The 27,495-nt window shown below is 43.4% G+C and overlaps 1 protein-coding gene across 2 annotated transcripts; it reads left to right on the top strand.

Moving 5' to 3' along the window:
* Positions 1–11,786: 11,786 nt before the first annotated feature.
* On the top strand, positions 11,787–24,929 carry LOC147887872 (uncharacterized). 2 transcript variants are annotated; one of them, XM_087393495.1, is made up of 12 exons: positions 11,787–12,117; positions 12,212–12,870; positions 13,132–13,311; positions 13,683–13,812; positions 13,925–13,964; positions 15,053–15,108; positions 15,286–15,341; positions 15,467–15,619; positions 15,737–18,248; positions 20,369–22,043; positions 23,436–23,510; positions 23,649–24,929. In XM_087393495.1, exons 2-12 carry the CDS (start codon positions 12,812–12,814, stop codon positions 23,711–23,713), a joined length of 5,001 nt encoding a protein of 1,666 aa, XP_087249621.1. In that variant the 5' UTR covers positions 11,787–12,117; positions 12,212–12,811; the 3' UTR covers positions 23,714–24,929. The 2 variants fall into 2 exon arrangements, with proteins under 2 accessions (XP_087249621.1, XP_087249620.1); XM_087393494.1 differs by having other exon boundaries at positions 11,787–12,103.
* Positions 24,930–27,495: the final 2,566 nt, after the last annotated feature.

Here is a 27,495-nt window from a genome sequence, read left to right on the forward strand (position 1 = left end):
TGCAAGGAAGCTATCCATTGCCTTTGTCAACCCTGGTGCAAGCCATAACCTGATTTCATACGAGATGTGCAATCTCCTGACATTGCCTCGACCCAAAGTGCTTGAGTGAGTTTATGTGGTGTAATCACAAGAAAGAAGGTGAGTTCAAGAAAGGAGTTGGAGGGAATGGTTGGTTATTGGAGGGGTGTTGGAACTTTATGGGGGCCTCGTGTCACCCTGTACAGGTCCCTATAGGATCTGAACAATATTTTCAAGGGATGAGTTGTGTTTAAACCAAGGCTTGGTGGATTGCAAAGGCCTCGAACCAAAGGGCTTGAGTGAGTTTATGTGGTGTAATCACAAGAAAGGAGGCGAGTTCAAGGCAGTGAAGCTGGATGATTCTACATCCCCAAAGAGGGCTGGTGGTTGAGAGTCCAATAAGGGGTGAGTGTCTTGCCTTTACTAGTCTTTCAGATCATGTACCAAACCTTCGGCATTTTTGCCTCCCTATCTTGACTTTATGAACCTCTGGGATCATGTACCAGGCCACTAGTATTTCTACCTCCCTCTGGCTTTTTGGCTTGTTGATGTTCCCTTCAAGTTTAACAAGAGAGTTCTAACTTTGAAAGGTTGTTGTGTTGCCATAAAAGAAGCATGGCTTGATGTGGGATAGGACCACACAAGCCCCTACTAGAAATGGGACTTTGCCATTCGTTGGGTGGTTATTAAGTCAAAGGAGATAGATGCCTAGTACAAGAGCAAGAGGACAAGGAATGGGAAGCTATGAAGATAGTCCACATATCTTTGAGGGTGATGTTGGCTGTGTCCCCACAAGGTCCAATTATTGCTACTCTTCTGGTGGAAGTAGAGTCTACACTACAAGATTTGGAGTTGGAAGAGGCCATGGCATCTTGCCATAATTAGGCAGTTCTCTCTAGCGGTTGGCAATTGTCTATCCAAAGTAATTTTCCAATCACTGAAGAAGAAGCTCCAAGGGGAATGCATTGACAAAGTTCAGGATGCCCATGGAATCTTGTCATTGAGTTCTAGCATGTGGTATATGTTTTTTGGCAGGAATTAAGTACAATCATGGTGATTTTGGTTTAGGATGCAGATTGGTGGCAAGATGTTAATGAGGTGATGTAAGGTCTTGAATATTGGGTGCCAGACTTTTAAAGAAATGTTCTACATAGGCCCTCACTAAGGATGAGGTGGAGGAGGCATTGAAGACTATCATAATGATGGATCCGTTGGACCTAATGGCCTAACCAGAGAATTTTACTAGGCATTTTGGAGTCTTTTGGGGCAAGATATTACTGACATGGCGAATGCAACCATTGATAGAGGGTCTCTTTCTGCTAATGTTAACGTAGGTTTGGTCAAGCTCTTCTTGAAAAGGCAGAGTCACCTAAGGGTTAGTAATTGGTTGCCAAGATGCATGCTCAAAACCTCCTATACAATGATTGTCAAGGTCCTAGCAATCCACATCCGTGATGTCTACGTAAGTGTGGTTGACCATGAGCAAGCTAGATTTGTGAAAGGCGGAGATATCTTCGAAAACGTCCTTAATATAGGCTTAGCTCTTGACCATGCCACTGCTTCTGGACAAAGGGTGGTGATCTTCGAATTGGACATCGATAAAGCTTACAATTGAGTGAGATGGGATTTCTTGTTGATAAATTTTGATATTTGGCCATGAGTTTGGGAGGATGGTTGAATGTCGATTCGAAAATGCCTCTATCATGCTCTGTGTAAATGGGGGAGCTGTGGGCAATTATGCCTTGAAAAGGTATGTGAGGCAGGGCTTCCCGCTCGCACCCCACCTATTTGCAATTAGGTTTGTGCCTCTAATCCATTTACTAAAACAAGTAGTGGTAGCTAGTATAGTCAAATGGGTATCTTCCTTCTAGGAACCATCTATGTGCCCAAGTTTTCACAAATGACATCAAAACCTTCTTTGTGGAACATTGAGGGAGTGTGGAGCACCTCGCTAGAATTTTGTAGACTTTGTGCATAGCCTATGTATCTTAGTGCAGTTGGCCTAAGACTTTATCCTTAAAATTGATATCAACTCCCTCGGATTGGCTAAAAGATCAGTATTCCAAATGATTAGGAGAATTAACTATTTTGCTATCTTGGGGTGTCCCTTGGTTTAGGTCTTATAGTTTGGCAACACTTCTATTTGTTTAGAGAGAAGGTGAAAGCCAAGTTGAGAGATTGTCACATGATGTGCCTATGTTGGAATGCCCAAGCCATGGTCATTCAGCACATTCTGGCAGCCTTTACCACCTATGTGGCTTCTATTTGGAACTTTAGTATATGCTACTAGCTCAAGATTGAGTGGCCTTCCGCATGTTTCTTTGGTCCAAAGAAGGAGGAAGAAGGAAGATGCACTACATGCCCTAGGAAGCCCTCAAGGCCCCAAAGTTGCAAGGAGGCCTTGGTATGCCCAACATTGTCAAGGATGGTGTAAATTGCACCATACCTCTAGGGCATTAGGGGCAAACCCTTACCATAACCCCAAGGGGTTCACATGTATATCTTCATGTTCACATTCAATACACTTAGTGTACAGGTAGCTATATTGTGTGCACTCCTCTCTCTCTCTCTCTCTCTCTCTCTCTCTCTCTCTCTCTCTCTCTCTCTCTCACTCACTCACTCACTCACTTCCGCTATCATGGTATCAGAGCACTAGGTGCTCCCACTTCCTTCAAGAGTGTAAAGCCTCCTTTCGTGAGGCATCTTCCATTGAGAGAGATTTCCATTAGAGAGAGTGAAAGCCCTTGCTTCATCAAGGCATACATGTGCAAAGAATTTCAAGTAGTGATGCATATGTGGTGTAGGGGAACAATTCCATGAAGCACACTATCACATGTCTATGATCCTCCTTGAAACCTTGAATTTCTTATGAGGTCATACTTGTTAATATCTACAAACATATTCATATTGTTAAGTTGATGAATACCAAAGAATTGTGCACATTAAAGCAAACTCACCACACATAGATATTTGAAGATAATGTGCTCATAAAGAAACCCAAAGGTTCAGTACATCAAAAGGTAAATATAAAATTATTCTTCTACAATAAGTCTGCTAAAAAATGCCCTCATGAAGGAACCTAAAGGCTCAATACATCAGAAAGAACATGAAACCTTCATCTTTGGATGAAAGCCTATCAATACTCTGAGAAAAGAAATCCTGACAAAGGAACTTAAAGGCTAAGAACATGTGAATGATAAAATCAAATCAAGCCTTTACATAAAAGCTTATGAAAATTCCAGAACTATTGATGGTAAATGTCCCACTAGGCTTTTGTGTGCGTGCATCAAGCTATCACTATGGATATGAAGAGATGGGATCTCTAGACGGAGCAAGTTGTCCACATGGGTTCCTTTGATCTGCATGGCCCCCTCTAGTCCAGCGCGGTGTAGTATGCGACCTTTCAATGATGGAACTTGCTGGATCTCTTGGATGCAGTAGTATGGCCTAAATGGGTCGCAACTTACACGAGTCCCTCCATAGTACTTGCAGTTGTACTCAACTAATTTCTCGTTCAAGTTGTCTTATTGAATGCACAGGCTTTCTATAACTATCACTCTAGAATCATGATTAATTTTTCCCTAAAATTGTCTCGTATGATCTCATTCTGTTTTTCAAGTACACGAAACGCTGAGGTCAAAAGCATATTTTGGCATAAATACTGATCATAGCAAAGATGTATACTTGAACTTGTTATTGTTTGACATGAAGACAAGAACAAAGATTACCAGGCCCAGTTGGATATCTTTTATCATCATGGCACTTTTCCAAGATTTCAACCCAAATTCTTCTTTATCATGGCTTGGATACCTTTGAAGTCAACTGAAAGGCTTGTATCTATCTTTCCACTAGTGAATAGATCATGAAATACACTCATCCTTCCTGCAATACTCTCTTTTACAAAATGGATATGGAATTTCCCACCACTGTTGAATGTGTTATGTTTCAAACAAAGTATTTCCACTGTGTTGGTTGCATTCTATCCTTTAGCTGGATGAGCGACTTATGTGTTTGGTTCCAAGAATTGATCCTCGCATCCATATCCAATTATTTATAGCTCTAGACCACAACTCCAAGACCACCTTTTCCTGCTCGATGGATGCTTTGATCCACTATATAGAATGAGAAAAATCTTTTACTGAGTTGTTGGCTAAATGTAAGCAGGATGTAAGGCATACTCCTCCGTCCGCCAATGCGATGTCGATCAGCAACATGTGTAGGGATTGCAAGAGAATGCCCATGGTTAGCATGAAGAGACCCACAACAGCCATTGACATAAAACAACCAATCACTCAGTCAGTGAATCAATTGCGGCAATGTATGTGAGAGACCACTTCTGCTCTAGATTCTATGGAAGGAGCAACAGGGGGCAAGAGACACATGCAAAAGAGGACAAGAGAGTGTGGCACGGGGGAGATATTTGGAGAATTAGAGGAATTGGGTTGGGGGGAGGAGGTCGTGGGGCTCGACAGAGGCAATGGATAGCTGAGATTTTCGGAGTTCAGTGTAGGGCCGCCATGAACGCTCAGAGCTTGAAAAGCTTTCATTTAACCATGCAAAAATCACCACCTGCCAATACAATGCCAAATATAAGCCTCCCTTCCCATGCACTATGGATGAATGCCATGTGTCTATTGCTAAAAGGGGAGTTCACTCATTCAAAAATGGAGCTTGGGAATTTCAAAAATTCCCCCAAAAAAATGAATAATTACACAACTTCACCCAACTGGATACTTGAGCACTGTCTCTAGGAGAGCTAGTGCTAATAAAAGGCACCATGAACAAGTGAAAAAAAGTGAACATAAATATGTTTTTACTTGGCGAGCACTAGAGGGTTTTATGGAATACTCAAATCCTGTGGCACATCTTTAAACATTAGATCAAGAGGGCCACTATTAGCTACTTTTCAACTCCCGCACTATATATACTTACCAAGGGGTGGCGAGCCCATATACGTAGCAAAATTATTTGCTTTTTTGTGCTTTTCCCCACTACTGTCATAGAGAAAGAATGACCTACGCTACTGCCCAATGTTGCTTTCTTTTTTATTTACGGTAGGCAGCCTAGAAGGAAGTTTTCCTTTTCTAAGCCCTCGTTAAGCCATGTGTCGTGATTATAGGCATTGATCTTTATGAAGATCCAAGGGTTTGAAACGTGCTTTCTAGAAAAGCAAAACTTTTGTGAGCTCTCCTTAAGCCACGTGTACAATTTTAGGCCCTTGATTTTAGATTGATCTAAAGGACTAAAACACTCCTTCCAAATTTGACCCAAAAGCATTCTTTTTTATTCATTCTTCCCAGAAATCAATTATATAAGGAGGAAGATAATTGCATATTTTGTTTCTTGCCATCACTTGATTGTGTAATTGTTGGACAAAGCTCATGACCTTGCTACTGAAACTCCAATTGGATAATAGTGAGGATTCAGGTCCAATTTGGAGTTAGAGCCATGACGGAAAAGCTGCCTACCACAACCTAGTTTGCTGTATAATTCTGCAGCAATCGTTCAAGGCATTTTCAGAGTACAAGACGAATGATTCTGTATTGCCAGAGTGAGAGAAAGTATGTCTTTGGATGACTACCACCAGTTTGACAGACAATCTATGTTTTGCTGAGACACTGGAACGGATGAATACCAGAATGATGACGATTGTAGAGTCCATTTGTCGAAACCATGGATTGGTGCCAGAATGTCTCTTTTTTGTACGTGGGCAATATGATACTCAATGAAATCGTGGATTTCGAGGAGTTTCAGCGGTGGCAGGGCCTCATCTCCGATCACACCTACGAAGCGGTGGCAAAGAACTCCAATTTCTCCATTTTTGCAACGGAGTCCGAAGCCTATGATGTAGCCTACGCTAAGCTTGAATGTAAAATTGGAGCAAGGTCTAATTGCCCTTTGCCTCGCACCAAGTTGCTCGAATCCATCACTTTGCAGTATTCTTCTCCTCATCCCTCTTCTCATCATATTTGCTCCGATTGTATCCTGTATTGATCTCCGAGATCATTCTTTCACCTTAGGAATCCCAACTCCTAATCCAGCATTGAGGTCTAGATCCAAGACGAGCTCATCGATCTCCCCAAATCATTCTTTCACCTCAGAATCCCAGCTCCTAATCCACCATTGAGGTCTGGATCGAAGACGAGCTCTCTTCTTACATGAACTACCCCGACATTCAGCTCTTTTCTTACATGAACACCGCCGGTCTACCACACCCCTGGTCCTATTGCACTAGCTCTTGAATGTGAATGTAGCACAAATTTGTGAACGTGATTCTTGCTTTTGTGTAGGTTGGAGGATGGACCTAGGGATAGCTCTTCACCGTGTTCCTCTAGTGTCCCCAGCACCACCTCTCCTCCACGACTAATTTTCTCATCAATTCTAATTCGGTAGACCAATTCCTGATGAAAGCTCTGCTGCTAAATTCTTTGTGAAAGCTCCCAGTTGTAGTTCATCATATCTGTGATTCAAGGCATGCAATCTGTTCATAAATTGAATGCATCGCTCCACCCCACTCATTGCTACCAAAAGGATGCCTTGCATGCCGTCACCATTGTCCAATTTTCCAACAATACTGTGCCTCACCTACCTAACATCCTTTTAGAGGGATGTAGCCTGCACAGCCCAGCTTTAAAACGTTCCACAATGGATATAGTGTCATACATCTTAACTAGGGCTGTGGGGTTGCGGGTGCCGAGCTCCTGGGCCAGATGAAGCATCTATGCGTCCAAAGTTTTCCCTGGCTTGAATTGCAATGCTCCTTCCACTCCTAGCAAGCCTAGAATGGCAACGAGTCTGTCTTTGAAATCGAGCAGTTTTGTCGTGACACCTTTACAACCACCTGTATGGGATCCCACACTCCACCTATCACCAGCTCCTCATTCAACATCACAACCTCTAGCCGTAATAGTTCGGCTCATCACTCCATGTAAGTATGACATTGCAAGATTGACTTAATTTTGTACAACACATCCAACACTAGATGTGCTCCCTCATGTGCTACATCTTCAACACTGGTGGTGATCTTTCACGAAACAAGAGAAAGGCACATTCTCCTATCATTATAATTTTATGGAGAGAGTTGTGCCGACTCTCCACCATACATGATCTATGGATTTTCTTTCCCCCCCCCCTTCCCCCTCTCTTTCCCATCCTTGAGCATGAATTCTAATGAGCACCTTCTTCTCATGCTTATTTATATTACTTTAGCTCTCCGCACCAAACCTACTAATCCTTTTTGTTTTTGTTTGTTTTTCCTAGAGTTTGCAAATTCATAAGAGACATCATACTTTGGAAGAATATATTCTTCAGAAGGTATACATACCACAACATGTTACCTCTGGTATAATTTGAAATTGATGTTTAGAAAAAACAACATTTTAACATTAGAAAATAGATATCAAACAAGGTTGCATTCATCATATCCATTATCATGCACATTGAAAATTATAAACCACTCCTTCTAATAACCTAGATACGACTTCTGCGAATGTTTACATTCGAGCTGGCCAAGCATTCTAGTTTTTTCTCTTTCAAGCCCAAATGATTACTAAGCCCTACCCCATTGGGGGGTAACGCAAAAAAACAAAAAACAAACTAGACTAAGGGGGTTTCACATGCAAAAAGTGAGTTTCGTCCAATAAAAAATCACGCTGGTCATCGAAGGCTTTCACATATGCGGGCGGACACTGCTCATTGGCATCCTAGTCACGCCTGGGTGATCGCGAAAAGTTGGGTGGCCTCCTAGCCATGCACAAGAACTCGTCTGCCACAGAGCAACCAATGAATCGGGTTTGGCAAGACTTGAACCCAGGCCCACCAGCTTGCCATACAAAAAATCTACCAACGACCCAACTTCCTTTGGTGATATTAAATTTACGCATTTATGAACTTAGTTAGAACTCGTCCGCCAATTTAACCAAAACTCGTCCGCCTATTGTGAAGGCGTATGTGGATGAACCTTCATGGACACTTCAAAATAAAACGGACACTAATTTTTAGGGGCTCATCAGTCCAAGGACGGGTGTGAAACACCTCTAAGGTTAGGAAGGGTGAGCTTCGAACGACTTTATCCAAAGATTTCTCCTGGGGCCAGGTCATGTGGCCGGGGCCCGGATGATGCGAGAGTTCTTAATGATGCAAAGGGCCATACCATGACGCAAAAGTGATGTGATTCCCACACGTTTGGCTCCACAGAGGTTCGCCCTTCAATCTCGTCAAGAATCGTGACATTTGACATTTGGCTACGAGCCTCACAACCGCCGTGCCATGCAAACCAATTCCAATTCTCCAAATTCGACACTGCGCAGTGTGCCGCATTGTGTGCAGAAAGCCAGAAAAAATCCGCAACTTTGAAAGAGAGTCAGACGCTCTGGCGTGATAGTTACAAAAGTCGCAGGATGGGGACAAGAAGGTGACAAAGATGGGTGAAAATTTTCGGTGTGAAAACAATAATAACTGAGAGCGCCGTAGAGAAACGGTAATTTGGGTGATAAAGAGAAGAGTCTTACACAAGACGGAAGAAGATTGTTGTGAAAGGGAAAGTAGGAGGTGCGTAGATTCTCATAAAGAGAAACAAAAGAGGGGACTCTTGTGTTTTAGACACCAATGCTGCTAAGAGCCCATTGGCCCCTTCCCACCTCCCATCCCTTTGAGATTTCCTAGGATCATGCTTTCACCACTCACCCACCTTATGCATTCAAACTTCACATGCTCTCACACCCTTCCTAGCATCCACTTATGCCCGACAACAGGGAGACGTGGTGGGACCCTCCAATTCTTGGCATTCCTCTCTTACTTTGCCATACCGTCAAAGGCTTGCGTGTCGATAGAAGATGAATCTTGGCCGTTCAATAAAAAAATTATGCAGAATGGTAAATCGCCTCTTAATTGCCCAAAATTACAGTTTAGCTGCCCGAAATCAAAGTTTTTACACGTCATTCGATGGATGCCTCCCCAAGCCTTTTGACGATCACGAAAGCTAAGGTACTCGACCAGCCCGTTCGCCATTTTCTGAGGGGGAAAGGCCTCCCCGCTCACTTTCCCTACTCCTTCTCACCGTCCTCCAAGTAACAACTATGAAGTAAGGATTTTTTATAGAGCCTTTCTACGCCACCTCATGGCACTAACCCGACACCACTAGCAAGCGATTAAAGAGTCCCCTTGGAGAATGAGGGCTGCGGCTCAATCGAGCTCCCTGGTTGTCGAATGCTAACCTAGAGTTGATGAAAGATGGGATTCAAGATAATCCAGCGTTCAACTGCTGAAGGGGGGCATCGCTCACCATGTCCAACACGAGTTGCATTCTCCAAGCTTCATTTGTCAGCCAAAGCCAGACTAACAAGCCTTGGGAAGTCTTGTAAATCAACTGTTCAACCACAAGGCAACAAAGCAAGTTCTCTCACAATTGAGTTCCTAGACTCATTAGCTCCTCCAACTCCAAGGGCAATGTGGGGAGCTCTCTTAGCCCATAACTACATGTAAGCATCATCTAATGGTCATAAACAATGAGTACCATCGGATGGTAAGAGTTGCCACACATTAGCCTCGTTTTACCCACCTTAATTCCCACTCGCTATGCCTATAGTCTTGTTTATCAAAAAAGGGATATACCTCACAGTTTCCGTTAAGTCCTTTAGCTCTATTGCAATATTTTGCATTGTTGACAAAAGGCTTCTATTCGGCAACTTAGTTCGTCCTTAAACAACTACGAAAACAACTTGCTAAAACTACAAATTTGCATAAACACCACTAAAGTTGGTAGGTATCGAAATGAGTGGATGAAAGGAGATAAGAGAGAAAGTTCGACTTTGTGATATGCAAAAAATAATAATGTGCGCCTTTACCTTGCACTATTATAGAAAGTTCTATTCATGTTTAAAATTTGAAAGAAAAGCTTAGAATTCGCATGAGCTTCCTTAGAAAGAGAGAGAGAGAGAGAGAGAGATTTGTGAGCTTGGTATCATTGAGGAAACAGAGGCATCTCCAAAAACCAGAGCCCACAAAACTCAAGATGTTTGGGTCTTGAGCCCAAAGTTTCATGACATTGACATACTATTATGGCTATCAAAACTTTCAACACACAATTAGATCAATTTGCCCATTTTAGACTTTAAAAAAAAACACAAAACTTAGAAAAACTACAACATAACTTTAAATTAATAAAACAAACCTTTAGATTGTTTGTTCCTAAATAGACCATCATGGGTCTATCACCCAACTAGTAAGGAGCAAAATATATTTTTATTAGTATCAAAATTAGTTTTTTTATAACAAAGAGTAAGTAGAATATACCAACAAAAAGAGGCTAGGGTGTCTAATAAGGAAGGTATCCCTACTACTAATTGCAAGGCTAGTGTGCCCAACAAGGCATTATTAGTATTTATCCTCATGCAATTTGACTTTATGAGCAAAGAAATTAGGAACCCAAAATTTAAAATTTTAGAAGTTAGCTACATAATGAGAGAGAGAGAGAGAGAGAGAGAGAGAGAGAGAGAGAAGAGAGAGAGAGATTTTATTCAACTAAAGAGAAAGTTAAGTGAAAAACAAACCGATAAATAGGCATTTATCTAATGCAACCAACCGAATCTTAAACAATGATGAAGGCACCTTCTCAATGTGCTGGGGTAAAGATGATGCAAGCTCCAAGAGAATTATAAAGACATTGCCTACCATAGTGCTGACCTTTATGTCATAATCAAAGGCTGTCATAAAAAGACATATATATTTTTGACTTCCATGAGGGTTGAGTGGTTGCTAACATGATATTCTCCTTGTGCTATCTCATAAAATGTGTGTGTGTTTGTGTGCGCGCGCGCGCTTCTTTTCTCTTTGAGCCAAGGCACATGTACCATTTTGTGTGTTGCTTGGAGCGAAAAAGAGCACATTTGGTGTTGTCAACGAACGCTTGCTTAGAGTAGGTTTTAGCAAGAGCTTTTTGGGTTGTTGGCAAGACGATTGGCAAAAGAATCCATCATTACTATTGCCCTTCTGGCAGTTTAAAACTTGTGGCACTCTAGAAGGACGTTTGAATGGGTCGATGCAGCTAAGACAAGCTCTCTCTCTCTCTCCTTTTTCTTTATCTGTCTGATTCTCTCTCTCTCTCTCTCTCTCTCTCTCTCACCCTTGGTGTAACACACACACACACACACACACTCTCTCTCTCTCTCTGCCCCACCCTGAGGGGGAGAGAAAACGCACATGCATCTACCTAGGGCCAAGGGTAATAAAAGTAGTGTCTTTTTTTCCTCCAATAAAGTGCAAGGGGGGCCGGGGGAGAAAATGAAAGGAAAGTGTGAAAAGAAAGATGAAAGGAAGGAGATATGGCACAGACTCCAATGTCGTCCATGGTGGGCAACCTTGCTCTCACTCGTGACCATCATCTTCCACGTCCTTCCTCTGCTCTGCAATGCCCTTGTGAACCTTCTTTGCTCTACTAAACTCACAAGAAGAGAAAAGGCTTGCTGATAAATCTACTGGTTCTTTCATGCAATTTTCTGTGCTGCTCATGGCTTTTGCTTGCCTGGGCTCTTGCCTTCTTCTACACACGTCCCCCACATGCAAAAGGCACCGGGCGTTCACTGTGAGCTTCCTTCTCCCATAAGATATTCTCTCTTACAAAAAAAACACCCTGCTGGCTGCCACCACCATACAAATCAATCAAGCTAGCTGCTACTATGGCTGCTCTTCCCTAATTGGGTGCTCATTGCAGAGCGACAAGCAATCAAGGCTCAACAGCAAGCCGAAACCCAATTCAAAGTTCAAACTCCCCTACCGAGCTAAATGAAGAAGGACCCAAGTTTCAACTTCCAAGTTCCAAAGTTTCAACACCCCTGTGAAAGCTCTCTGCCACCTATAAACATACCTCTATTGTCAGAGAGAGTCCTCTGCCACCTATCTACGTAGTTAGTACCTATCTCTCGAACAAACCCATCACAGTTAAAGCTCCTAGCTAGCTGTTACAAATTCCTCCTCAACAGCTTCAATGAGCCAAAACTGCCCGTTGCAAGACAGATAGAAAGAGAGAGAGAGAGAGAGAGAGAGAGAGAGACTACCGCACAGAGGCAGAGAGAGGCAGAGAGACTTGGTAAGCGCTCAAAGGTAGCTCTTTTATAACTTTGGGCTTTTCCTGATGCACAGTAACAAGGTCTTCTCCATCTTCTACCTTTCCTAATCTTCTCTTTTGGATCATCAGGCACATACATACCTTTGTAGACAGGTCCTACTGTTCCGTTCCTCTGTCAGAAGAGTTGGTGCTAGCTCCCTTTCATCACCGCCCTCTTGTCGACCTTACTCTCTCTTCCTTGCTCTCTTGCAACCTGCCTCTCAGTTTGCTGGCCAGCGTTGCCTCCTCCTCCTCCTTCACTTACAGTTCACTTCACTTCGTCTTTTCCACTTCCATGCTCTTCTGCTTCCCAAGCTCCCTCCCCACTCCCCAGATCCATCTTCCCAATCTCCTTTCCTTGCTTCACTTTGCTATTGTCAAGTTTGCTCCTCAACCCATCAGCTCCTCCCAGCCGAGACATCCTGTTCATGTCCTGTATCTCGTTCCCTGCTCCCTCACCGCCTCTGCTTCACCGTCGTTTCTAACCGACGCCTTGGCAAGTCCTCAGACGGATTTCTTCCAAACAGTTGTTGGGTCTGGACTGCATTCTCAAATCTACTGTCATTGACTTAGTTGAGGCCACTCCACCTCGACGCAGCTTCCTTACAATGTGATCTAGACTGTAAAAAGGCGGAATTCTGCAGCTACCAATTGGAAGCCTCTTCGACGAGAGTTGAGAAGCTGTGCAATATGAAAGCAGACACGCAGCTCGATTATGCTATCTTCCAGCTCACGCCCACCCGAACGAGGTGTGCATCCGCGCTTAGTGTAATGCTGATGTCCAGAATTAACTGTTCGACGGAGGTTTGTCCAGACATATTACGTTGAGATCCCTGTCGGACTTCTGTATGGTTCCAGTTAGCTGTAAATTAAGCTAGAAAAATCCCCAGTTGACCGTGCGCAGTCTCGGAAAAAGGATTGGGGCAGCGGTTTTGGAGATTTAGTAGTCTCATTCCTTTCGGGAATCAATGTGATGAACTTTATGGTGAGAATACACATTGGTTTTTCAGGTGCGAGCTTCATGTCGTTGCACAAGGAATGACCTATAAGTTGGCCTCCGGACTGTTGAAACCATTTGTAGCACATCTGCGTGTCGCAGAGGAACAACTAGCGAAAGGAGGCTACTCTATTCGGCTGGAGCCACCGGATCCTCACAGTGCTTCATGGTTTACCAAGGGTACAATGGAAAGGTAGGGAAGCCAATTGTAACGTCGATAGGACTCTTACAGATCTAGCATAATGAAGTCTGATCGTAATCAAAGAATAGTAACGCTCACGCAAGCGCTTGTCAGATCCTGCCTGATTCTCGTTGGTTTGAATTTTTCTGATCTGTAAAAGGTAGTCACGTTTTTGTAGTGTGATTTGGTTTTGGATTCGCAACGTAAAGTTCACGTTGTTGACAAATCGGAGTGGTAAGGTAATGTAGGAGTATCCTTTCAATGTACAGTCTCTGAGGTTGCAAGGATTGCTATCAATGAACCTAATGTCAAGAAACGAAGGATAATATTGGAAAGTTGGTTTTCGTTCTTGTGCGTAAAATGATAAAAACATCTGTGACCAGGTTTGTCAGATTTGTAAGTACTCCTGAGGTGCTAGAAAGAGTCAGCACTGTTGAAATTGAGCTGATAGAGCTTGACGAAGCAATCAGCCAGCAAACAAAGGATGCGGATGAGGCTAACGAACTCGTATCAGTGAGTGAAATTTACGTAGTCTTGCAGTCCCTAGCAAATCAACTTAAGTTTTTTCATTTTAAAATAAAATTGATTCCAGTTAGCTTATACGATCTGAATCATGTTTGTTTAGGTGGATGACCAATCCTCTAAGGTCCCTCAATCGTCTACAGGTACGAGTTGCCTTTATATATATATCTCAGTGTACGTTTTATTGCAATGTATCATCCTAGAATCCCTTTTTCGATACCTGCCTCAATACCGAGTACTGCCTTTCTTCATAAACTTTGTATATGCCCTATTCTTAGGCAAGTAGATTGTATGTCTACAAAATACGCAGATCCTTGAAGCATGTGTCTTTTGAAGGATCCAGTGCAGATACCTTCTTGAGGGTATCTGTCCATGGTGACATGCATGTTTGTGCAAAAGGACATTCCTGGATATATCGTGCATATTTTGATAGGAACGTACAATGCTACGCATCCTCAACACATGCAGCCATAGTGGCATAGAAAGCTTCCCAGCTCTCTGATGGGCAATCAAGCAGCTCACACAATTTGTATGGGAGCATGGATCTTATAAGTATGTTTACGCAGATCAAACACTCTTTGTTTGCTGACAGTCAAGAGATTGCGTTAGCTTTTAGATTGGCATATACAATGGTGATTTGGCCTTAATGAATGCACTTTCTGAACGTTTCTTTACTAGTGCTGTTTTTCCTACAATTGAAGGCTGAATCCATGTTATAGTAAAACCTTTGATGTCAAAGGACTTCTAGGGAGGGACCTGTTGCTTTGTGCGCTGTGCTACTGGAATTGAAATTTCAATGCTGGTTGTAAGATTGAGCCGATTTAGTGTTTAAGATGTTACCGTGGAATTATTATGTATAAATCACATGGTAATGACATCGAGGGGTGTTAACACGTCTTCATAACATGTCGACTGTTCAAGTGTTGGTTCCGGCCTTTAGATACAGTCTGGTAAAAAGACCCCCTTTTGCTAGAATTTACTTTGGATGTACAATGTCTCTTCTGAGATAGAAGAAAGGGCCCTCATCTTGGGCTGCTGCATTGTTCAATTTGCTTTCACATGTTGCTTCGCGTTGTTTAGAGAGACATCCTCCAGGTGTATGTTGTGACAAAGATCATGTATTTTTATGGTCTCAGTTTTTTTTCTCATAAAGTATACAATACAATTGAGATATCTATGACTGACGTTTCTAAGTGCTCAAGAGGTGGAAAATATTATACGTTTCTTGTAGGAGCGAAAGTTTTGGCATCTGCAAATATGGAGAAGCCTGCTGTAACTCCTACTAAGGTGTTTTTCATATAGGTCCTTTGTAATTGTTTTTACCTTCTTTTTTATTGATCCACTAGCCCAAGTGACAAAGGTTTCCAATTACTTCTATGATATACTTTGCAAAGTAGTTTCTACAGTGATTTCACTGACATTATGTTTTATTTTCTTTGACTATGCTGTGATCTTGACGTGCAGACACGGCGAGAATCGCTTGATGGTGCGGAAAGTGCAGTGGAAGGAGAGAATACAAAGTCAGTCTAACTTGTGGATGGTGCCTGTTGATGTGTTTTTTGTCTTCTTATTTGTGTCAGACTCGGCACCTTTTTTGTGATCTGATGCCTTGACAGGGAGTGGTTAACCAACCTATCGTCTTTAGGCAGCGATTGTTGAGGGCTATGGATGCACGCCGGTTGATGCTACAAAAAGAGCAGGGAATGGCATTTGCTCGTGCAATCGCAGCTGGTTTTAGCGTGGAGCACATGGGTGACCTGGTGGTGTTTGCTGAATGCTTTGGAGCTAATCGCTTGAGGTAAGAATTTGACCGTATTCTGCATGTAAAACCTGTTTTGCATCTATTGATTCAAAACTGTAACAAGGAATTGGAATGTTGAGGATTATGATTATGTAATCGTAACTTTGTTTGCAGGGAAGCTTGCATTAAGTTCATGGCATTGTGTAAGAAGAGGCAAGAAGCTGGCCTGTGGCTAGAAGATCTGGACTTGGCTGCAGCAGAGGCTGGTTCTACCCAAGCAGATATGCCTTACATGGGTGTGGAAAATGCAAAGGGCTCCTATTTGAAGTCTAGGGAATTTCCAGATGCTTGGTCTGATATCTATGGCAGAGAAATGCAGCCAGATGACCCTCATCGTGCAGGCTTCCCACCTGAGGGAAGGTTTGGCGGGGATGGGGCTAGCTGGCGTGGGTCACTAGATGATCCAACGGGAGAGTACTGGCAATGGGCAGCTAGTATGAGGCCAGGCAATGGACCTGTGATGATGGGAGACTTTAATGGAGAGTTTAGCCCCATGGCTCGGGCAAGGAATAGACCTATTCCTGTTGGAGGAAGGAACCAGCTGACACCCGAGGATTTGCAGACTGTTGCAGCCTCTTATCTGGGCTCATCAGGTTCTGGAATGGGCTTTCTGGAAGGACATATTGCAAATGGTGAATACATGGATCCAGGCCAAGGGAGAGGGCCTGGCGTTGTGAGAGGACAGCCGTTCATGGAAGGATGGCAAGGGCAAACTCAAAGCGGTCTACATGGAGCAATGCACCCATCTTTAAACAAGCATCTTGAATCGCCTTATGGCTTTGCTGGTCCAGGAAGAGGTCATCCTCCTGTTCTGCCTTATCCACATTACTTGGGGAATCAATTCATGCAGCCAGCCTATGTTGATAGCAATCGCTGGCAGGGGGCAGAAGCCAACCCCAATTGGATGGGTCATGTGCAATCTCCTCTGCCAGCACAATATCAGCCAGGTAATCAAGGTCATGTTGATAATTCTATGGCTCGGAATCTTGTAGGTGGGGGTATGCACGCTACTCAACATGAAGGAGATGAAGAGCCGGGACGTCCAACAGCGCATGGGACAGATCTAAACCATGCACAACAATCAACAATTCATACTAATGCCCAAGAGACGATCCACAGTCCGAATCCTAAGTTTTCTGGCAATCATTCTCAGAAGATTTCTGATCCACAGACTCCAGAATATGCCAGTCGGAATGAAACAATGGAGTCACCGATGGACATATCTGGAGAATTACCTGCTGAAACAAGGCGATTGCCCAGAAGATCCTCTTCACCCAGTAGGAGGTCTTCTTCTCCAATGAGGAAGGTTCAGATTGGCCGCTCTGGTGGTAGGCGCTCTGGTATGGTTGTCATCCGCAATATTAACTACATTGCCCCCAACTCACAAGATCGATCGAGCAAAGGAGACGACGGTGGTGAGTCCTCTGGAAGTTGGAGTGAGGAGGATAATTCTGGCGCCAGTGGTCAAGATGACGAAACGTTACAATCAAAGGCGGAGAGCGTGAGAGTCAGAGTTCAAGACGTGATTGGTCTATTTGAGAATAAAAAAAGTGACCCGAGTGATGCAAGGAAGAAACCTTCCAGAAAGGAATCCCGAAACTGGTCATCAAAGAGGGATGTATTGAGGAGATGGACTGATCCTGGTGAGGCCAACGATGAACACGAGGACGGCAGTACACAAACAGTGGTACAAGGAATAGCTGCCAAGGACGGTGCATTTGGTGAGGAAGCATCCATCGTCACCAACAGAGTGGGACAGAGGAGCTTCAACTCTTCAGCTCATGATGTCGCCGAGCTGGAATTTAAGGCTGGAAACTTCACAAGAAAAGAAGTTGGCGCAGGCATGATGGAAGGCCAGACGCCGGAAGATATGCTTATGTTGCCCAAGAGGGAATCAGGCAATAAAATGTCCAATGATCTGTATTCGACTGAAGGTTTCGTTGAACAGCAGGGGGGAGCAAATCGGAGAGAACACATTGCTGATGATTCTTTCATTGTTTCAGATCGAGCAGGATCTAATAGTGCAGCGGCCGGCAGGACTATTGATCCAGATTTTGAGCTTGCAACTGGAGACTCTGAGCAGCATGCGGTTGACAAAATGTCTTTAGATGATTCCTTTATTGTCCTCGACCGTCCGTCCCAGGAAGGAGCAAACCTCAGCTGGAGAACTTCTCTCCATTTAGAGTCTGAAATGCCATTGGAGAACCATGTGGATAAAGCTGCTCAGGCTTCCGACAACTTTGAGCCTGACGATTTGTTTATGATGCCTGAGAGGAAGGAGTCGGTTAGCAGATCTTGGAATACTCCAGTTGACTATGACATGCAGCTGATGGACAATGCACAGGCTGGCGGGGAGCAAGAGAGTGTGGAGGATGGGAAGGATATGCCATCAGAAAATGGAGTGCAGGAGCTGGAGGATGAGAAAAGAGGAGCAAAACCCAAAGAAACGAGCTCCAAGAGGACTGAGCGCGAAGCCAAGGCCAAAGCTATGCAGGAGATGCTGGAAAGGAGGAGAGCTGGTACAAATAAAAGATCAGACAAGCCCAATCCACTGGCAGAAGCACAGTTAAGGGCAGAGAAGCTTCGGGCTTACAAAGCAGGCTTGCAGAAGACCAAGAAGGAGAAGGTGAGCTGGAATATGTTGTTTCTTTGCAGTGCTATTGAACTAAAGATAGATAGATAGATAGATATATATATATAGAGAGAGAGAGAGAGAGAGAGAGAGAGAGAGAGAGAGAGAGAGCTAGCTTAGCATGTGCTGTGGTCATGGCTAACTCTGGTTCTTGCTTTCCCAAACTTGACAACATTGTGGGAAATTTTCAACGTTGGAGCACCTAAAGTGAGACCTAAAAACGGAGGTTGACAGCCCTCACTTGACATCTTGGTCTTCATTAGTTGAGAATCGAGGGAATTTCATGCTACCTACCGTTTGGAGAGTTCATAGTTTCCAACTCGATTTTTTCTTATCAATGTGTGAGGCGAGAGTGAAGTAGAGTGTAAGCAAGTGTAAACCCTGAGGAGCAGCGACAGCTCAGGCGGTAAGGTGTTTGCCCACCTGAACGGCTGCCCTTGTTTGAAGCATGACGGACGGGCTCCTTGCTGCCTGGCGGCGTAAGTCCTGGGCGGATGTGCTCCTAGTAGTGGACCGTGGGGTTGTGAGTGGGTGGGTGAGTGTGAAAAAAGAGTGTAAACCTTGGCTCCTGCTTTTCAATGTCTTCATAATTATCGTGTGTGTGTGTGTGTTGAGACTCTGATTTCACCCAAAAATTGTGTTGAGACTCTGAATGTATGTGTAGGTTACTATAGGTGGCCTTCCGAGGTTTTAGCAAGTAATTCTGTGTGTGAGTGGACACTGACAGAGAGTATAGCTAGCTGCTTACTCTGGCCCTTGCTTTCCACGGTCTTTCTCAGTAAGTAATTACTTGCACATTGGAGACTAAATCAGTGTAAAATTACTCAATTGGCTCCTGGTTTTCAAGGTCTTTGCCAGTAATTCTGTCAGTTTGTTGTTTACCTTCAAGGTCTAGCAAGTAGTTTGGTGAGAGTTGAGGACACTGGCAGTGAGTGCAGCACTTTATTCGGGCCCTTGCTTTCCAAGATCATTTCTTTTCGAGATTTTAGCAAGTAACTTCAAAAGTGGAGACTGACTATGTAGTTACTTTTGCTCTATCTAACAATTCCATGTGGGCCATTTTTCCTTGCTTTCCAAGTAATTCTGCTTTGTGTGGAAACTCAGTGCCAGTGTATTACGGTTTTCTTGGTCGCTCTATCTAACAATTCCATGTGGGCCATTTTTCCTTGCTTTCCAAGTAATTCTGCTTTGTGTGGAAACTCAGTGCCAGTGTATTACGGTTTTCTTGGTCATGAAATGGAGGAAGCACAGAGCCAAGGGCACATTTCTCACCATAGCCTATATGGCAGACAATTACTTTTTGAGCACACATCTCAATAGAATATAGTCTATTATGAAACAATTGTAAGCACTTAGATCTCAGTTCGAGGACAATGACACCAAAGCAATTTTACTTACCAGCCTTCCACCAAGGTATTCTGAGCTTGTTACGATTTTGAGAGTTAATTCTGTTTCATTGGATTTTCATGATGTAGTCTCAATGATTTTAAGTGAAGAAAGGAGGATTTAAGTTATGTGGCTTAGTGGAAAACATGCTTACTTACCGAAAGACAAGGGTAAGAAAAGGATTGGAAGCAATAAAAACTTGGTGTGTGATTATTGTGGATGAGAGGGACGGATAGAATAGTTTTGCTACAAGAGAAGAGCTATCGATCTCAAATGTAAAGAAGCTAAAGAGTAGTAAGATATGACAGTTCCCATGAAAATGGGAAGGTAGGTAAATTAGGTTCAAAGCGGAGCTTATCCCATGTATGCCTCGGGATACTGTATGCTCAACATATTATGCATATAGGAGGCACTGAAACAATAGTACTCACATAGGGTAAAAATCACATTTCTGTGGCCTCCTGCCTTCCAAAGCTTTGCGAGCCATTCTGTGGGCATGTTGTATCTAATGGAGGTTGAATGTGAGCGTAATTGCTTACTGTAGCTCACGCAATTCTGTGCAAATGGGAACTCGATGTGAGCGTGGATGCTTGTGTGTTGATTGCTTACTTGCTTTGCAACGTGTTGACAAGTAGTATGCAGACTGTATGAGATAGACTGTATGAAATGTAGTAGTTTACTTTGGCAATTGGTTTGATTTCGAACGGTTTGTTTGTGTGCGCATGCAGGAGGAGGAAGAAAGGAAACGAATCGAGGATTTGAAGAATCAGCGGCGTGAAAGGATTGCAGCTCGCAGTAGCCCAGGCTCCAATGGTGCCCAATCTGCTTCTCCCACCCCGCGTGGTCTTCGATCGCACGCACCAGCCCCCCTCAGCATCAGCAACCCTTCGCCAACAGCTTCCCACAAGTTTACTGGCTCCAGTCCCCGCGGATCCATAAATGGGGCTTCCTCTCTCTCACCAAACGTGACTAGAGCCAAAATCTCAAATGGAAGCAGACTCCCTCGCACTCCCCAGACCCCGAAATCAGCTGAGAATCTACTCACCCGCTCTGTGCCTTCCCTCTCCGAGCTTCGCAAAGAAACCCGCAAGACCACACCTGCTGTACGTGCTAGCACCGGATCGCAGCGCTTATCTCAGCTCAAGAACAGTGAGAAAACGGCGGCTCCCAAAGACACTACGATCAACTCCAACGGTCACGTCGAGGGTAAGAAGGAGCAGACGTCAACGACCACTGCAAGGAAAGGCAGCCCCGCTACGAAAGAGACCAAGGCGGAGGGCTCACCTGCGGTGAAGCCTCCAAAATCTCAATCAGGTTCTAAGAAACCGGCTGCAAATGCGGGCTCAAATGGAAGCATTCCAAAACCTTCTGTTCGAAAGGCAACTGCATCGGGCACTGCGGTAGCGGCGGTTGCTACACAGCAAGCTAAGAGCGATGTTAAGGAAACGGACGAAGAGGGTAACAAGGCTCCACCTCCGTCCGTTCTGCCAGAGGGAAATGCAAAGGGCGCCGAGCAACTGCAGGAAGCTACCGTAGAGGCAGTAGAAGCTGCAGATCCTCCCACGATTGAAGCAGGGGAAAGGGCAGGAGCCGACAGCGGGTTTGTCCAAATCAGGGCTCCAGCGTCAACTGAAGTAGGAACTATCACTACGGATGGGGAGGAAGTTCGTGGCACAGAGCAGATGCACGAGAAATCGGTATCTTCCGATGCCCCGATCAAGGTTCTTGAAGAATTGAACGATGATACAAGCACTTCGGATGCCAATGTGAGTTCTTCCCTCCATGGCAATCCCCAATTTGAGCACCCGATTACTGCACTTGCAGATTCCCAAGACTCCCGAGCTCATTTGGATCTGAACGATGACGAAGATGGAGCTCCTAGTGGTGAGGACTACGAAGCTCCAATTGCTCATATATCATCTGCGGATAATGATTCAGCTGCAGACTTAGAAATGGACGTAAATGATACAGATGAACCTTCTGTTTCTACTGAAGTGCCAATTACGGCGAGTACAGGGCAGTACAACGCTCCTTTGGCTCCCCTCACACAGTCACCTCTTGTTACTCCGTCAAAAAACCTCCCTCGCCTCCTGGATGCAATTCAGCAAGCACACTCACCAGAAGCGAGTCCTGTGAATGCAGAAATCGCCAGATCAAGGAAGAAATGGGGTGACTCTGGATCTCAGAAAACATCCAAGGGACATGCTAAGGGCTTTAAGAGACTACTGCTGTTAGGGAGAAAGAGCAGCCGGAGCCCTGTACAGAACTCATCGGATTGGGTCTCAGCTTCAACGACTTCCGAGGGTGATGAGGATGGGGATGAGGTTAGGGACTTGCCTTCAAGCATCGGCAAGAACGTAGGACTTGGATCTGCTTTGGATTCCAACAGCTTCGGTGAGCAAGGTACAGTAAAGCCATACTTTTCTGCACTCTTGCATGCCTCTAGAGTACGTAGTTTTGGGAGATGAAGATCTGTAGTTGTGGGAGTTTCTAGTAAGAATAGTGCAATGTGGGAGTTTCTAAGATTAACAGTTCAGCAAGAATAGATGTTGCTTAGTGGGAGATCAAGAATAGTGCCATCTGTTGATGTGGGAGTTTTCTAAGATTAACAGTTTGTAAGAATATATATTGCTGACCTAGGTCCTATACAAGTCCATGACCTTGGTTTCCCTGTTCTTATTCTTGAATTTGTATCAGCTACCTCAAAGACTGGTTGTTGTATGGGCAAACAACTCTGGAATTATTAAGGGTGTTGATACCCCAAGACTTTGATTGAACCCTAGGTCTGGGCTGGTTGCTATACAGGCAAAGGGTGTTAAACCCCAAGACTTCATTGAACCCAAGGTCCAAGCACCTCGAGGCAAGCCTTTGGAAGTCGTCAGCCTTCTTTATAGTGGTAACCTTACATCATGCGGTTTGTTCATCCTTTTAACCTTCTACCACCAGCTTTCTCCTTAGCACCTTCTATCATTGCAGTGCCTGCCATTCAACTTTGGAGCTCTGAAAAAAACCGGTATGGTATCACGGGTAGCAATTTATGTTATCGGTATGGGAGAGATTGTACCTTATCTAGATCACAAGCACACCCCAAGGCTACGAGGATGGGGTTGTTACAATAGGCTCTTAATATAGCCCCTAATGACTTGAACCAAGATATGAGCACCTCTAGGCCATAATCTTGGCCTCCTCGGTTCTATCTGCCTTCTCCTTTTGAGAAAATCTACATGACATTGTTAAATGTATAAATTTATTCGCACACGTGTGTATGGGCGCATTTGTGTGCACGTTATGCAAGGCAGAGGTTACGGGTCTATTGCTGCATCTTACCATGGGTACAAATGTCCATAGCAAGAGATTCTAAGAATCAATTTCAGTATTTGATGGTAGCAGGGAGGTGCTTATTTTACATTACAAAGCTTACTGGTAGTACCAAATGGCAAAATTTCACCTATATTATAATTGTGTTCGCAGGTGTCTTTTTGGCCTAGAAACGTTTTGAAATGTGTCCAAACACTTGGATGTCTTGCCGCACCTTTTCCTTTTAGGACTAGTCATGAGTTAATAATGGAATGGTTCTGGGGATCAGGTGTTTAGCATCAAAGCTTAGGTAAACTGGTGTGGTGCTTCAGCATTCTGGCTGTTGACGTCGTGTCTTCTAACCCGTTCACATTGCATATCTTCTATGGTGCTATAGCCTGCTGTATTTCAACTATCCAGTTACCTGTGAGCTTTTGTATCTGATAGTGAAATGTACTTTTCCTCCATAGCGTGCTAACTGGCTGTTGGTTTTTCCAGTTAGGAGCTCTGTTCCAGCACAATCCCATTTCAAGACTCAGTATGACAACGTTCCGGGAAGCTCATCAACCAAAGGTCAGCAACAGATCCTCACCGCACGATGCCTTTTGGTTTTGTTTCCCTCATTGCACGATGCCTTTTTGTTTTGTTGTGAATATTACATTTTTGCTGTCAGCTGTCTCCACTTTCTAACAGATTATATGTGGTTTACAGCTTCACGCTCTTTCTTCTCTCTTTCAACTTTCCGGAGCAAAAGTGGAGAAGTTAAGACGACATGATGTGAGCTGTCCATGTTCATAGGTTTTGCAGATAGAATTTATATATTCTTTTGACCTCTGGTTGTGCACGCTTATACGTATTTCGGTAGAGCTGCTTGAGGTCATTTCATGCACCTTGTAATAAAGTCCATGGGAAATGGTCCTAGATGTGCAGTTATTGCATGATAGTTTGTGCCTGTGTGTTGTTGTATAGGAGTTTGTCCACTACATGGAAAATGCCCAGTAGCTGTTTTTTTTTTGTTCTGATGGACATGGATTTGAAGGGTTGTACAAACATGGCGGTTGTAATGAAAGGAATTCCTCTGAAAGTTTACCAAACAGGGATGGATATACAAGAGCATAACAGACGACTTGTTGAATGGCTGAAAATGTGTCTTGTCTAGTATGCTATAAAAAACTGTCATGTGCTCTAGGTTACTAGGCTAATTAGTTGTGGCTAATGGCTGACGTATTCATTTCCACGGATGATGAGCAAAGGGGGCTGCTTGCTAACCCTTTTGTCCCAGCTGTGCTGGTGCTTTGCTGCAAAGGGCTGATGTATGGGGGCTTCCCATACCATTCCAGCTTGAGAACTGGAGCATAACTTATGATCAAATGCGAGCAGAGAGGAACAATCTTCTAGCCTGCTTAGCAGTGGACGTACCATATAAATCTTTGTAGGTGTGGATGTAATTATAGCCCGAAAGGTGGCTGTAAGTCTGAGCATCTAGGTGGGCGGTGGTACTTGCAGCTCTCTCAGTGTTCTTCTCCTTGTCCTGTTCTGCTGCCAACATGAGAAGAAGCCCTATGCTATGTCTTCTACTGGTCCAGAGAAGAGCAGGCAGTCTGATGGTTGGATGATGTATGTAGCAGCCTTGGACTGTGCAAACATGCCAAGAGGAGCAGATTAGTGTAGCACTGAGCTGCACCGTGTGGGGGCAGGCCAAGAATTGATCAGCTGCAGCAGCGCACCGTCCATCGCCAACCACTCGTGCCTATTCTCCATGAATCCACCAGCAGCTGCAGGAGCAGAGCACACTGCCATAGCAATAGTTTTTCCTCTGTGCCTAGAGCCCACTGTCCCATTGCCCCTGATCTCTCTTAATGTATTAGGTAATTTCAAACTTCTTTTGCAAAACCCAACTCAAATGATCTTTGTTAACACCAACTAGAAAATCTTACATCATATGCGTTTGCATTTCTTCCATTTTCAAGCAACAAATCACTCTGTTCTATATGCAAGAGTATTTGTCCACCTTAGAGCCATGAACATGAACTGTCTCTGTTTAGGGGGAGCATTGTTGGATGGTTTGTTAAAAACAAATTTTGTATCAGAATTTTCCCATCACATCAAGCTCAGCACCAATTGATCTATTACCGGTCTAGGTGGGTTTGTTTAAAACGCTTTTCGAATGTGATTTCGCCGCATTTTACCTAACTTGAGCTTGTGCCTTTTCCACCCATTGATCTATTATCTTATATCTGCATGTCTTGCGGCTCCATCGTTAGTGAGCTCATGTTTACTGGGAGCATTGTTGGATGGTTTGTTCAAAACAAATTTTGTATGAGATTTTTCCTGTCACATCGAAGCTCATGCCTTTTTGCACTAGTTGGTCTATTACATTTCACAAGCTCATGGATTTCGCCAAATTTTACTTAAGCTTGTGCCTCTTTCCACCCATTGATTTATTATCTAATGTTGGGTGCTTTCTATAAGGGTTTGATACTCCCAAGATAACATAGTCTACAGGCCGACCTTGTGATAGATTGGCCGACTAAATTTTCACTTGACTTCCTCTATTGGCTTTCACTTGGGCCTTTGCTTGACTTTAACACATGGCCTGTTGATAGGTCCTATCTGAAGTACTGAGACCCCGAATCATATAATGTTTGGACGCCCCAAAAATAGTTGAATTGGCATGCACTTTGATCTTGACGAGTCGACCAGTCCACCACCAGACTTGCTCTATTTACTTAGACATGGGTCCTCTACCTAGCTTGACATGTGGCATGTTGATAGGCTTGTTGCTTGTGTGTTGCCTTGACGTACTGCTTTTGTCTATGTAACCTATTGTAGACTTGTTGAGCTTAGTAGCTCGTCCATGCTAGCTATATATTGCCCTAGCTCTTGTGCCCTTTGCATTATTTGATGCCTCAATCAGTATCCTCGCATTGTCTCCAATCCTAATCATATGTTCTATCGTCTGTACTCAAGACACAATACATTAGTAACAATCAACTTAATGAATTACCAAATTGATCAATGCCAACATAATTGTGATTGGCATACAATAATCAAACATAACACCAATAAATAGAGCAATGGCAATATTAGCATGGAATCATTCACAATACCAACACTAGCTCAGGGAGGCATCCCAAGTAACCACACAAAGTATCCTCTAGAACCCACATTATGTCTAGGGTGGTTCCATGGAGTACTTTGCTATAGTCTCCATGACTATAATGTCTCAAGTAAATAATTTATATATCATCCTTGTTGCTTAGGTTGCAACCAACCTTGCATGTTTGATTACCAGAAATGATTTTGCAAATTTGTGCCTAAGTTACACGTGTAAATAGCACTCAATCAGTTCCCCATTCTTTCTAACAAGATTTTGGATCAAGTCATAGGACATAAACCATGTTACTTTTTGTATTAGTATAGTGGGTATAATTGTTAAGAATGGTTAGCAGAAGATGACATTTTATCACCAAATGGTGAGCATTAGGGCTACAAAATTTCCCATCAATGTTTTGAAGGTTTTTGATTGAGACCTTCAGAGACTACTTAAACGAGTAAATGACAATAGTTAGGATTGACTTTAGAATCTAACCAAGTCTGTGCAATATTTCTTGACAGATTATGTGTTTGCATGATGGAGGAAACTCATACCTCATTACTTTGCATATGCTTAAGCAATGCTTAAACTTATAAAAATGTGTGTTTTGTGTGAAGTCTAGCATATTGATTGGCCACACCATTTTCAAGGAAGGCATAATGATGTTCAAATAGACCAAGATTGATCCCATTGAAGTGATGTCAAGTTGATCATTTTAGATTGTTCATTGTCATTATCAATTTCTATTGATAATTGATTGAACGTTTTCCTAGAGTCATTGAGCAATCATTCAAACTCAAAAAGGAGACTTGGATCTTGTGGACTTCAAAACAAGCACATGCATTTTGAGATCTTAAGGATCAAGTTGCAAAGTTTATAATTTTAGGATAACTAGAATGGAATGTCATTTAATGTTCATGTTGATGCTTGCCTCAAGGTTTTTCATCACAACTATACTCGCATAACAAAAAGACGGGTGGCCTAACCTATCTACTATGCAAGTAAAGCATTAACACTAGCACCACATGTTGTTGGCGCTTGGTATCATATATATCAAGTAAAACTTTAGGCATTACTTGGGAACACATTCATGCTTTTCATGGATCACCGAGCATGTATTAGAACCTGGTGGGTAAATAGTACACAAGCTTGGTAAATCCAATCTCCCATGACTATGGTGCATTCAAACTTAGATATATTGACAAAATTATTACATGCATCTACATTTGCAATCAAGGTACTAGACTTACTGTACAAGGAGACGACGTAGTAATTGTCAATTGTAACGTTTTTTATGAAATGCCCAAGCTAAGATAGGCAAAGCGCTCAAAGATTGAGCTGGAATTCTGTGACATTGTATCACCACATGAAAGCATTTAACAGTTGAGGAAGCTCATCAAGTTGTGAGCCCACTTTTGGGTCCGAGCTAATTTCTCAATCAGATAATGTAGGCCAATTTGT

This window comes from Dipteris shenzhenensis, chromosome 22 (assembly GCF_047967505.1).
Source record: "Dipteris shenzhenensis isolate YYH24624 ecotype China chromosome 22, Dip_SZ_1.0, whole genome shotgun sequence".
Taxonomy (NCBI): domain Eukaryota; kingdom Viridiplantae; phylum Streptophyta; class Polypodiopsida; order Gleicheniales; family Dipteridaceae; genus Dipteris; species Dipteris shenzhenensis.

Bases quoted from the DNA above. Each gene is read 5' to 3' on its own strand.
- LOC147887872 (XM_087393495.1), top strand. From the start codon at position 12,812: ATGAAAGCAGACACGCAGCTCGATTATGCTATCTTCCAGCTCACGCCC. The intron at 18,249-20,368 runs GTGAGCTGGAAT...GTGCGCATGCAG, and splicing joins AGAAGACCAAGAAGGAGAAG to GAGGAGGAAGAAAGGAAACG. The intron at 22,044-23,435 runs GTACAGTAAAGC...TGGTTTTTCCAG, and splicing joins CAACAGCTTCGGTGAGCAAG to TTAGGAGCTCTGTTCCAGCA.